This window comes from Hippoglossus hippoglossus, chromosome 18 (genome assembly GCF_009819705.1).
Source record: "Hippoglossus hippoglossus isolate fHipHip1 chromosome 18, fHipHip1.pri, whole genome shotgun sequence".
NCBI lineage: Eukaryota > Metazoa > Chordata > Actinopteri > Pleuronectiformes > Pleuronectidae > Hippoglossus > Hippoglossus hippoglossus.
In genome coordinates this window covers 14,090,713-14,103,113 of record NC_047168.1, presented here as the reverse complement: position 1 = coordinate 14,103,113, position 12,401 = coordinate 14,090,713, and the positions used below count along the sequence as shown (strand labels likewise).

At 44.3% G+C, this 12,401-nt stretch overlaps 1 protein-coding gene across 1 annotated transcript; it reads right to left on the bottom strand.

The window, feature by feature from the left end:
• Positions 1 to 564: 564 nt before the first annotated feature.
• ovol1a (ovo-like zinc finger 1a) lies at positions 565 to 7,170 on the bottom strand. The gene is made up of 6 exons (XM_034568975.1): positions 7,127 to 7,170; positions 6,936 to 7,082; positions 2,328 to 2,569; positions 2,021 to 2,227; positions 1,381 to 1,525; positions 565 to 1,292 (listed from the first exon to the last, which is right to left on the bottom strand). Exons 2-6 carry the CDS (start codon positions 7,033 to 7,035, stop codon positions 958 to 960), a joined length of 1,029 nt encoding a protein of 342 aa, XP_034424866.1. The 5' UTR covers positions 7,036 to 7,082; positions 7,127 to 7,170; the 3' UTR covers positions 565 to 957.
• Between the last annotated feature and the right edge of the window lie 5,231 nt (positions 7,171 to 12,401).

Below are 12,401 nucleotides of genomic sequence, written 5' to 3'. Positions count from 1 at the left end.
TACACCATAAGTACCTGGATTAAATATGATGTGAAAACTCACTTCTGCCTTCAGCAACATTTCTCTGTCATGACTTAGTTGCTATTCTAAACAGTGGTGGGACGTGACAAAGTATATTTAGTTTGTTGTTGTACTTGAGTACATTTTTCATGTATCTGCACTTATGTACAACAGCAAAGTAAATGTACTTCGTATATCTACTCAAATAAAAGTCCCACAATAACTTTTCTACTTCAGTAAAAGTAAGCAAGTACTTGCTATTGAATGTACTTCAAGTATCAAGTGTAAAAGTACTTTGTTAATATATGTAGTGGCGTAAAATTGAAAGGTACCTGAAAATAAATCTAGTTAAGTAGTAGACAATTGCATTAGGGAATATTATACACTCAGCAAGTACTTATACTCTTAATACTTACTTTCACTTTTATATAAGTGCATTTTTGTCTTTTTATTCATACTTTGACCAAAGTAAAATGTTTGAGTACTTCCTCCACCATTGCTTTTAGATACACAAAAAACAAGAATCAATATGACGTCAATAATGTGGGATACATCCGACTCAGATTCATATATTACTCCCTTTAATATAATGCTTTCAGGTTTTTGAGTAGAAAAACTCACATTTCATGCTGTACAGAAGAGTCAACAGGAAATATGCACATGCAATATAAAGGCAGAAAAATATAGTGTCAGATGTGTAAATACTCTTTTCCACAACAAAATCCCATGAACTGTAAAAACATGAACAGTGAGTCAAAGTCCAACTTGGCCCCGTTTAACATGAGTCACATACAGATCCCCACAATCCATACACACACACATTCATAAATATACACACACACATACTATATACATTTAGAACTGTAGAGGTATACTTTGACTTGTCGTCCACCTTCTTGTCCATCATCCATCCTTCATCCCCCTGAGCTTATTGTGCCGACCAGCCTCTCGTCCGCTCTACGGCTCCGCTGATCCCGTGGTATCATCGCTATCGGCTCCTTGGGGAGAACCTGGCGTCGACCCTCCGACCGACCCTTCCTCTTTTCCTCCCGCTCTCCTGGCAGCCTTCCCCTTCAGCAGGGCGCTGTCTGGGTGCAGCGAGTGGAGGTGGATGCCCAGCTCGTCCTGCGTCCCCGCCGTGTGGCCGCACTCCTCGCACACGTACAGCTTGTTGCGCCGCTCCTTGTAGGCGTACTTGAGGGTGACGCTGTGGATCTTCTTCATGTGCGACTCCAGGGAGCAGCGCTGGGTGAAGGCCTTGTCACACAGGTTGCACTTGTACGGACGGACGCCTGCGGGAAAATCAGAATGTGTCACACCTTCTTCTTCAGATCTGTCGAAGATTGAGCGGCTGCGTCTGACGTGGAAGAGCGAGGTTACCTGTGTGCGTGCGGACGTGTCTCTTGAGGTCGAAGGTGTCGTTGAAGCCTTTGCCGCAGAACGTGCAGATGTGTCTCTTGGTGTCGTTGTGACACTTGACGTGTCGGTTTAACATCCGCTGGTGCTGGAAGGTCTTCTGGCAAACCTACAGGCAGGAACACTCAGTCAGTGAAATCACAGTGACGTCCCGTCTGTCGAAGAATTTACTGATGCTACTTTATTTACAGCCTGAATATATTTCTGACCTGCCGCTACGTTGTGAACCATCCAAAGTCAAAACTAAACATGGAGAAGCAGCGTTCAGTTTCTATCCTGCACGTATCTGGAACAAGCTCCCAGAGAAATGCAGATATGCTGCAACTCTACATTCTTTAACTGTGAGAAACTGCAGGAATGTGTATTTCAAACCACAAACTCCACACAGTGTCTCTAAATTGAGTTGCCATGAATACAATTTGGTATTTTTGAAAGATTGTGTCCAAGAAAGAACCAATTTCAGTTGTTTCAAGGACACATGTCTAAATTTTACAAAATCAATGTCAACCACCATTAAATGTCCTGATTCACCACCACACTCATTAATAAGAAATATAACAATGTGGATTCCAGTTTAAAACGGTTGTTCCAGACTCGCTCATACCTGGCACACAAACACCCCCGTTTTCCCCGTGGACGAACTTTGACCTGTTGATCTGGTTACCATGGAGACCACCTCCAGGGTGGAAGGGATGGTCGTCAGGGCAACGGGCATCACGGTGGCAGGTGGGGTCAGTGAGGGCGTGGTGGGAATGGGAGGAAGAGAGAGGGGTAGAGGGGTGGGGCTGGGGGGTAACTCGCCCGTGGTCACCTGCGGTGGAGAGAGAGAGAGAGGAAAGAAAACTTGAGTACTTGTTTCATGTCGACTTATGTTTGACTCCACTCACACTTTGAGCCGCTCGTGCGCTCACCTTGATTTTGGACCGGACGTACGTGGAGCCGCTCTGCGCCCTCCTCCTGATGTCTGACCTCTCCCCCAGAAAGGCAGAGGGGCTCCGCGGCCGGCCCAGCACCGTGCTGGACGGCAGCTCGGCGCACGTCAGCTCGGCGTACGTCTGTGTGTCGCATACAGAGCGTTTGGTGAGGCAGAGCGGCGTCGTTTCAGCCGGGCTGGCCTCAGCCTCCATCAGGACGGACAAAGGGTAGATGGAGACTAGAAACGAGAGAGAGAGAGAGAGAGAGAGAGAGAGAGAGAGAGAGAGAGAGCGACAGACAGTGTCTTGATGTCAACTAAAAACACAGATTTACTGTTAAAAAACAACCATAATATTTATTCTCATATTCTCATGGTGATTACAATAGAGCTGAAAGAAACTGAGCAACTTGTTTTTTCAAATATAAAACTTCCCAACGGGTCGCAGCGTGCACCACTTCATGTTTACACAATCGCTCAATTAGCAAACGTGCAGAGTTAAACATGTTTGTATGCGAGGGTGTGTGCGCATGTTTGGCCTTTTGTTTTGAATAACTTCATGCACACACACACACACACACCTACACACAGACACACACACACACACACACACCCACCCACACGCACATTACCATTACAGACTCGTCCAGCCAGACAGTCTTGCAGCACAAGCTCTGTACCTTCCTCAAACAATCCACCGCCACAGAGGTGTGTGTGTGTGTGTGTGTGTGTGTGTGTGTGTGTAGCGCCCAGAGGCAGGTGTGGTTCAGCTCAGTGAAGACTCTCTCAGTGAGATGAAACTCAAATGCAAATGAAGAAATCCCTCACAGAGCTCCGTTGGCTTTCAATTCATGACTTTAGCTTTTGAAATATCGATGAAATATTGATAATAATTTGGTTAAACAAAGATTTTAAATGAGTTGTGCAGGGGTTTGATACCAAGGCCTGACAGTGACCTCACTGCACTTCATCCTAACAAGTATAACGTTCCTAATAAAGGAGAGAGCTGGCTGTCGAATGAACTTATTGTAAGTCGCTTTGGATTAAAGCTAAATGTGATGTAACGTAAAAGGAGCAGCACCACTTCTAAAAACACACAATTCCTTCTCAATACGAGAAGCGATAGAGATGCGTAGATATGAATCTTTCCCAGACGTGTTGGCATCAGCGTTTATCTTCGCTCATCGGTGCGTTGGCCGATCGGAGGTTTATCTGAGTCTGTGTTTATACTTGTTGATTTGAAAACCTATTTCACTGAATGAATGCATCAGGAAAGATGTGCAAAACAATAGGTATGTTCTTAATTCTACGTGTTTAGCCTTATTTATCTTTACCTTTTTAATTATAGCTATTTATTAGTTAGCGGGTCAAAACCTGAATTACATTTCTTTGACATAATAATAACAAATTTGAGGTGCTTCACAGACATCAAAACAGAAATGTGCAGTTAAATATGTAAACTAGAGATAGTGCAGCAGATGATCGATTGAAAACCATGTTGTAAAAATTAAAAGTATTTTTAGAAGAGGACCGTTACACAAGTTTTCAAATCTCTCGTTGTTGTTCCAGTGAACTGATGGTTTCTGTGGTGACTGCTGCCGGCTGGACATTTAATCTCATCTTGTGTTGTTTGTTCACCCCCCCCCCCCCCCCCTCCGCTCAACAATGAGCGAGTGTGTGTGTGTACTGAGGTATATGTGTGTGTTTGGAAGGTAGAAGATACGGAGCCCCCAAGTTTCTACGTCAACACAGAGAGGAGTGTGTGTGAACTGTGTCGATCAAAACACTCTCATAATTTCTCCTGGTTCCATTTAACGTCGCTCAGGTGAGAGAACGAGTCAACAATCGGCAGATAACCTTATCTGACGCAGTGTGTGACTCTCTGTGTGTGTCTTGTGTAGAAGTGCATGCGTGTGTGTGTTTGCTAAAGGTGTGCGTTCTGCGGCAGTAGGTCTCCTGAAAGGTCCGTTACATTTCCTTCCATCCAATAAACATTAACCTCTCGGCGGCCTCAGGACAAAACCCCAGAGCAGAGATCCTGAGTTCAAAGGGATTAAACAGCGTCTCAGAAGTAGAGTCCGACCCAGATGGATGTTTGGGAACTCTTATGACAAAGAAATGCAATTGAGGTCTGATGTTTTACAGTTTAACTATAAACTTCATTATAAATAACTATAAATACAAAGATAAACAAATACGACCAAACATATCAAGGTAAAACATTTTCTACAGTTTATTCTGTTAAATACAAGTTTTCATATCAGCAAAGATAAACGCAGACACCGACACGTCTGTGATAAATCGGTCAGAATCTACTCAAGAGCAAACTGAAGCCACTTTTCCACTGTTTAAAAAAAACACTAACATCTGTCTTTTGTCTGCAATGTGAACGGATTCAATCTGAATTCACTCCCGGGTTAAATTGAACAACCAGAAAGGAGCCAATCACATGTATTTAGCCGGTAAACCTGCGTGCACCTGCTAGTTTTGGTGTAAAAGAAGAAAACTGTTATTTGTGATCGATGCAAAAAAACCAACATCGGTGACGACGAGCCACCAGGAAGTCGTTCGGACCCTTTGACATGGATTGAACCAACAGGATGTGACATGTTGGTCAGTTCAGGAGCTTCACAGGTGCTGTTAGATGGACCTTCTGTATTTTTGGACAGAGTCACACCATCTGTGTTTCCAGGACTTGATGCTAAGCTACGTTAGCCGCAGCGTATTTACTGAACGGTCCCTTTACTCTCGTCAAGAAAGCCAATGAACAGGTTTTTCTTTAATAAACAAACAACCAGGGATCCTCATACCTCCACTGAGGAAGCTAGGTTTACATCTGCGTTTGTAAGTTTTACACAAAAACTACTGGACAGGAAATAATTCATGGATATTGACGAAGAAAGAAGATTTAGTGGACTGATACTTATGAGTGTGGGTGATTTGGTGCAACTTGACTGGAAGTAAGGAGACAGTAGGGACTCCATGCCATTCAAATATATAGAATAAAACGTTTATAGATAGATAGATAGATAGATAGATAGATACACACAGAGAGAGAGAAAGAGAAAGAGAGACTGAATAAAACACTCCTGTTTCTGAGGACAAGGGCAATTATCATACCTCCCTCTCTCTCTGTGTGTGTGTGCGTGTCCCTCCGTCACACGCACAAACAACACACGTCGGGCAGGTACATCAAGTAACGGCACATACCACAGACAGAAGCTGAGACCGTTGCGGGTTTTTTTTGGGGGGGGGGGAGGAGTGTTAACTGTGCGTGATTCTGCACGGAAGCTACTGTTCATTAAAAAGAAGAAGAACTGGAATCCTCCCTTTTATTTCACAGCTGATTTATTTTTTTAAGTCAGATTTACAGAATCACACCTTGTTGTTAAATTCGTTATTTCTCTTTAGGGAATTAGGTTCGTTTTCGGTGTGTTTTGTTGCGTCAGAAACGAGCCGTGGAAAAGCTCCAGGTGTGGGTTCGGACGAGGCCCGAAGGCACCAACGCTTCTGGAAGTTCAGTTCATCCATAATGTTCAGAAGAGGATGTGAAAGTCAATGATTAAAAGTTAACGGTGATGGGAATAGGTGGGAACGACAGCGAGAGGGGGGGAAGGGTGAGAGAGAGAGAGAGAGGGAAGCAGAGAGGGAGAGAGAGGTTTAGGGTGTAGTCCGTTATTTGTTATCTGATACCGACGTGGTCTTACAATAAAAACTCCGCCGATGGCAACAATGGGGATTGTTATCGAGGAGAGAGAGAGAGAGAGAGAGAGAGAGAGAGAGAGAGAGTCGCTGGGAAGGAGGTGGATTCTCGCCACTTGTCATTTAAATGTCAAAGCTCAGAATTTGACAGTCAAAACATGTCAGGTCTTGTAGTACTGTTTTTTCAGTTGGGACTCACGAGGGAGGATAATGGGCCTTTCATCCTTCTCCATAGCCGCTTGACTAACAGATTTCGTTTTTAGAATAAATTTGCTGGAGGAACTTCTGTTTTAAAAAAAAACCTCCATCATTCCCACAATTATTTTTTCAATAAGTGTAGTGAGATTAAATATTGACTCACAGGCCGGAGCTGAATATCTAGTGTGTATGTAAAAATGTCTTTATAGGTTTTAGCTGCACACGGAAGGAGGCTGCAATCTGAGGTTGAAGGTCGATGTGTGGAAAGCAACGGGCCCTGGGCTCGTTCATAGGCCGCGACCGACTCCACGGCTGTTAAATGAAACATCCCCACTTCCCTGTTGACTTCGTGTCCTTTTTTTAAAAACAGGTTTTATTTTTAATTTTATTGGGATTCGCGACCAAGTGACAAGTTGGATCGAAACTATTTTTTTTTTTGACGCATACAAAAATGACGCCCGGTTGTTTTTTTGTTTTTTTTAGAAATGGATGCAAAAACTTCAGGGTGCTTCCCGTTATTCGGTGGCCCCGGCCCCGTTACACTCCCCCACCCCCCCCACCCTCTCCTCTCCGGAGCCTCCACACTGATGTCCCCCCGGTTGGCTCCAAACATTAAAAATAAGCCCCAGAATGACGCAGCTCCAGCATAATAAGCATAATAATAATAAAAAAGCCAACATGGCTCATCACAGCAGCGCGGACTCACCTGGGATGTAAACGTCCCCTCGCTCATGATCGGGCAGCTCGCTCCAGTTCCGCTTCCCCGGCGAGACGCTGGCCTTTTTCACCAGAAAGGCCCGCGGCATGTTCCCTCGCAGCCCGCCCGGCGGGTTCGGAGCCGGGGTTCGGTGAGGAGGAGGAGAGGAGGAGCAGGACAAAAAAAAACGTTGGGGAAAAAAAAGCTGAGGAAACGTTGGAAACTCCAACGTTCACCGGGAAAGTGTCGGTGTCTCCTTCTCCTCCTCCTTCTTCTTCTCCTTCTCCTTCTTCTTCTCCTCCTTCCTGCCCCGCGCACCTTTCCTCTCCTTCTCCTGTCCTCCACTCAAACACACCTTTTCTCGGTGTCCTCGCACTTTTCCCTCCTTCCAGTGTCGAGATATGAAACAACACAACACAACGGGGACGACGGGAAAGTGTCCGGACGTCGGCGGACAGGTGAGTCCGCTCAGGTGAGCTCAGGTAAAGACGAATAGGAGCTCGTGCGCACCGCGAGTAACGGGAGTGTGTGTGAGAGAGAGAGAGAGAGAGAGAGACCCAAGCAGATAACACACACACACACACACACGCACGCACACACACGACAGAGGTGAGTCCAACACAGGTACTCATTTAAAAGCAGGAAACTGGCGGCATCGCGCATGCGCCTCAGAAATAACGGTGACAACAAGCTGCTGGAGGAGCCTGGGCTAGGCCTCAGTGTGTGTGTGTGTGTGTGTGTGTCTCTGTGTGTGTGTGTGTGTGTGTGTACCTGCTCAACCGGTTTACCCCTCCTCTCTCTCTCTCTCTCTCTCTCTCTCTCTGTCAGTCTTTTCTTTGCTCTCTCTCTACCTCCACCTCTTCTCTCCATTCCGCTTCAAGGTGTGGGGGAATGGTGGAAATGACAAGAAGAGTGTTAGTGTTAGTGTGTCTGTGTGTGTGTGTGTGTGTGTGTGTGTGAAGGCCAGTTATACAACACAGACACACACAGGCCTGCACACACATGAACAGGGAAACAACAACAACAACAATATTAAAACAACTAAAATAATCTGGGTGTTTCACGGCTGACATTTTCAAATTGATCATCTTTCATATTTGGACCACGACTTTCTGTTTGACCGTTCTCATCCTGAACCTTTGTGGTTTTTGCCGTCGTTGATTCGTCAGCACGATTAAACTAAAGCTGCCAAAACGAGCCCATGAAACTCTGGTGAAGATTATTAATGGACATATTTAAAGATTTTTGTCTTTAACATTGCAACATAGAGCAATTTGCATGATTTTATAAAATATAGGCATATTTAGTCAGTTGATATTTACATGTGTGTACAGTTTGATGCAGATATAATTCTATATAATAGTGTGTCGGGTTTATTTCTCTTGATTTTATCTATAATATAATATATCAAATGTAAAATTTTCATTGATTTCTCAGGGAATAATTCACGAATCTTGATTTCTTTCAAATCAGGCGTATTCAGCCGACTGATATATTTATGAGTGTGTGTGTATCTTTGTAAATCTAGTGAATCTAAATGTGGTTTCATAAGGAGACTGTTGGGTGGAGGCGTGAGCTCAGTGACATCCTGGTTCCTCGGTGACGCTGTTGATCTCACGCATTCTGTGCAGCAGCGTAACGTCAATGCACATCAGGCGCCTCTGCAGAGTCACCTTGTACAAATAGAGTTTAACTTTTTTTTATCTGGATCACAGTCACACATGACAGTTACTTCCTCCCTTTGTGACGACTATAACGTTTTACCTTTGTCGAAGCTGTTGTTTCGGCTCAATGTTCATTTCGTTCAGCTGCCGTCTGAACGTAGGATCCAGGTTTCGCTGTAAACTGGCAGCCGGGGGTGTCACAAGAGGGTTTTATGCAAAGCAGGGGATGGCCAGGGGCCCCCGAGCTCGGAGGGGGGGGCCCCTGAAACGGCTGATTACACCAGTTTGTGAGATTCTATGATCGTCGACGTACAGGAGACTGAAAGATCAGAAACCCCCCCCCCCCAACGAGAGATAATGCCACGAACTTTCTGCCAAAGGCTTTGTGATTTTAGAGGTTTGGTTGAGGACTAGAACGTGAAGCTTGGTTCAGCGTAGGTTCCCCACTGGTCCCTTTTGCCTGAGGCCCCCAAAGGCCCCTGAAATGTTCCTACATGTATTTTATCGAGGGAGTTTGAGGCTTCACCCACTGGGGTTTCTTTGCTGACTGGATTCTCTGGATTCTCTGCATCACGTTGAAATGCAGCATCACAACATGTTTTCTGGTCCCTCACAACGTTGCATAATTCTCTGTAGCTGCTGTGGTGAAGAGACGTGAACATATGTGAGAAATGCGCTGGTGGAGTTTGTGTTTCACATATGAAGAAGCAGCAGGAGGCAGGACACGAGGAGAAAGCTCTGGAATCTCCTCGACTCTCCAAGTGGACGTCTTCGTCTTCTTCGCGTACGGCTCCTCTTCTTCATCCTGAGATGTTTTGCGTTCTTTCAGTTTTCACGTCCGTCTTGATGAATTTAAACCCTGAACCTGAAGGAAAACCTGTGGAGGTAGCAGGATGAAGTGTGATGCAGGAGCTCGTGTCTGTGGGTTATTACATGTTGAGGATTCAGGTGTTCGGAGAGGCCGCGGAGGGGAAGGGTCTGAGGGAGCGGGTTTAATTACAGAGAACAGTGGTGGAGCAGGAGGGGGCTGTGAACACACACAGCAGGAGGAGCAACACTGATCCCTCAATGACTCATTTACATTTACACACCTACAGGCCTTTAAAGCTGATATGTTAAATTAACCAAAGCATCACTGGGACACTGAGTCCATGAAACTGTTATCCACGGCCCTGATGGACTGGAGACCTGTCCTGGATCTAACGTCAGCAGGTGATTGGCTCCAGCTCGTCCTCCGACCCTGGACAGGTCTGCAGAATAGATGATGGACGGACGGACATCGTGACTAGTAGATTAACTAATATGAGCTGTATAAGGTTTGATTGATACTTGTGTATCCTACTTGGAAATAAACCCCAATTCTGATCTGCTGATTCATTTCTCTACGTTGCTTTCAGACCTGCACCGAAGTCCAGATAGTTTCCAGAAATTTTCCAGAGGGTCAGCGTGTGAGAACGCAAATGTTTTTTCGACTTCATGTCATGTTTTTAAAACTAATTTGGAATCACTGCTTGTTTTATTGGCTCCAAAATACTCCAAGATACTTTTCTATATCTCTTATTTGACATTAACGTGTTGTTTAGTTGTATATTTGTGTTACTCTGTGAAAATGTCCTGAAAATATAATAGAATAACTGCTGACAAAGCTAAATAAAGATCCAAATATAGTGTTCAGTCGTATTTTCATTTCATTTAATCCCAATAATTCATCAATAACATCGGCGATAACACTGACGTGCCTTTTATCGCTTTAATGACTGAAACATGATTCTTCTTCAAAGGGCCTTGGAATGGAACCTCACGTATTTGAGGTGACAGGCTGGTGGAGAGGAGAGGTGTCTGAGGAGAGGCGTGGTGCCGGAGCAGTGAATGAACGGTATGTCGCCCGGGCTGTTGGAGGAGTTTGGGCAGATCAGCAGCTCTGCTCCCTCCTAACTGTCATCGATACTATCATCATCTGATTATTAAAAAGCTGCTATAAAAACTTTTGCATCCAACCGCAGATAGAACTGAGTTAAAGAAGAGAGGGCAGAGGATGAATAGTTGTGTAATTGGAGGGTTGCTGGTTCCTGGTTAAATTCTCTGAACACTTCCTTCATTATAGGACACCCTGGAGGTATTGCCATCCCACAATTCCTTGCAGCAGCAGCATTTATTTGTGCTGCAAAATTCAGCAGCTCGGCTTTAAAGTGGAACTTAGATATATGATCACATCACAGGTTTGATATTATTGATTTGCGAGCGTCTGCTGTCCTGAAAACTCGGGGGGGACGTTTGCCATCAGGGCCCAGAGGAAAGAAGTCTGTCTGAGACGATGTCCTCTTTTGAATCTTGTCTAAAAACATACTTTTTCTCAGGAGGCACATTCCTGAATTTACTTAGGGGTTATAATTTGTGTACTTGTACTGCATATATACTGTGTTTTAACCACTTTGTGCTTTGTGTTAAAAAGTTCTCTGTAAGTAAAGTTGTTGTTATTAGTCTGCTGGTGGGTTTGTCTCTTTTCCTCGTGACGTTTTCCACCGAGGTCGAGGAAAAGCTCTCGTAGGGTCATTTTCTTTCTCCCTGTCCGACTGTGAAGCTGCAGAAGAAGAGAGCGAGCAGAGGCAACAGGAGCGGGAACTTCACACCGGTTCAACCTGATCCACAACCTCATCTCCACTCGACTGTTATTCCTGTGTCTCTGTTCTCGGTGTTTCCATATTTAAAGCCACACACATTCCTTTCTTCTTGATGATGATGATACACCGACGTGTCCTGTGACCTGAAATACCTGATATGCAAATGAGGGATAAGGAAAAGATTTAGTGTAGAGTTACTGTATTTGGAAATAATATCACTCATACTCTGTATTCAAAGATGGACGACAAAGCTGCTACCAAAAAGTGAAGCCAAATCAATTTCCCCCTAGTGGCTGGCTGCAGCAAAGGTCACAAACCCTGCCTCCTCCATGTTACCAAATGGGACATGGACCAAACTTTAAAAACTCAAAATACACGTTATATAATTTTCATGTGTAACGTATAAGAGTTCATGTTTCTGATAAGTTTGGTTATTTGATGATATAAAAACGTGGTGAAAGTCATGATTGTTCAAGTATATGTATGGGCGGGACCTCCCTCCATCCCACCATCGATACTGCAGACTCCATATGAACGCAATGAGATGCTGGCGTTCACATCTGGAATAGTTTAACTATTCAATTTCTGACTTCCTCTTGATCATATGGCATCATATGATTGGGAATAATTTTCCGATCAACATAAGCTTTGAGGAGATATCTTGGAAAATGTTTTTTTCCAACCATATCTTTGTTGATCTTGACCTTTGACCTTTAACCGATCAACTCTAAAATATAATCATCTGTAGATAATCTGCCGAGTAATATTTACACCAAGTTTGGTGAAAATCGGCTCGTGTATAGTTGAGATATTTTGTACACATACACACACGGATAGGCGAGAACCATCCCCTGCTTGTTTGACTACGCTGCATCGCAATGTGATCATAAACAAAGGAAATGGAAGCAGCCACAAAAGACTATTCACAAAGTCATCAACATAACGTTATTCTTGTAAAGTGCGACCATTTTATTTCTCTCCAGTGTCGTATCGTGAACAGCAAAGATCGGAATAAGTTACAGGTCAACGACAGCACAAACAGTCGTCAGTATTTGGTTGTGCACTATGTAGACTCATTTGATCACCAAAGGAGTGCAGATATTTTTGCTGACCTACTTATTCCTGTTATTTTGCCTCAAGCTTCTCCTCAGCTGCTTCTGTCAGAGTCATGTGATCAGAGTCGGTCAGTT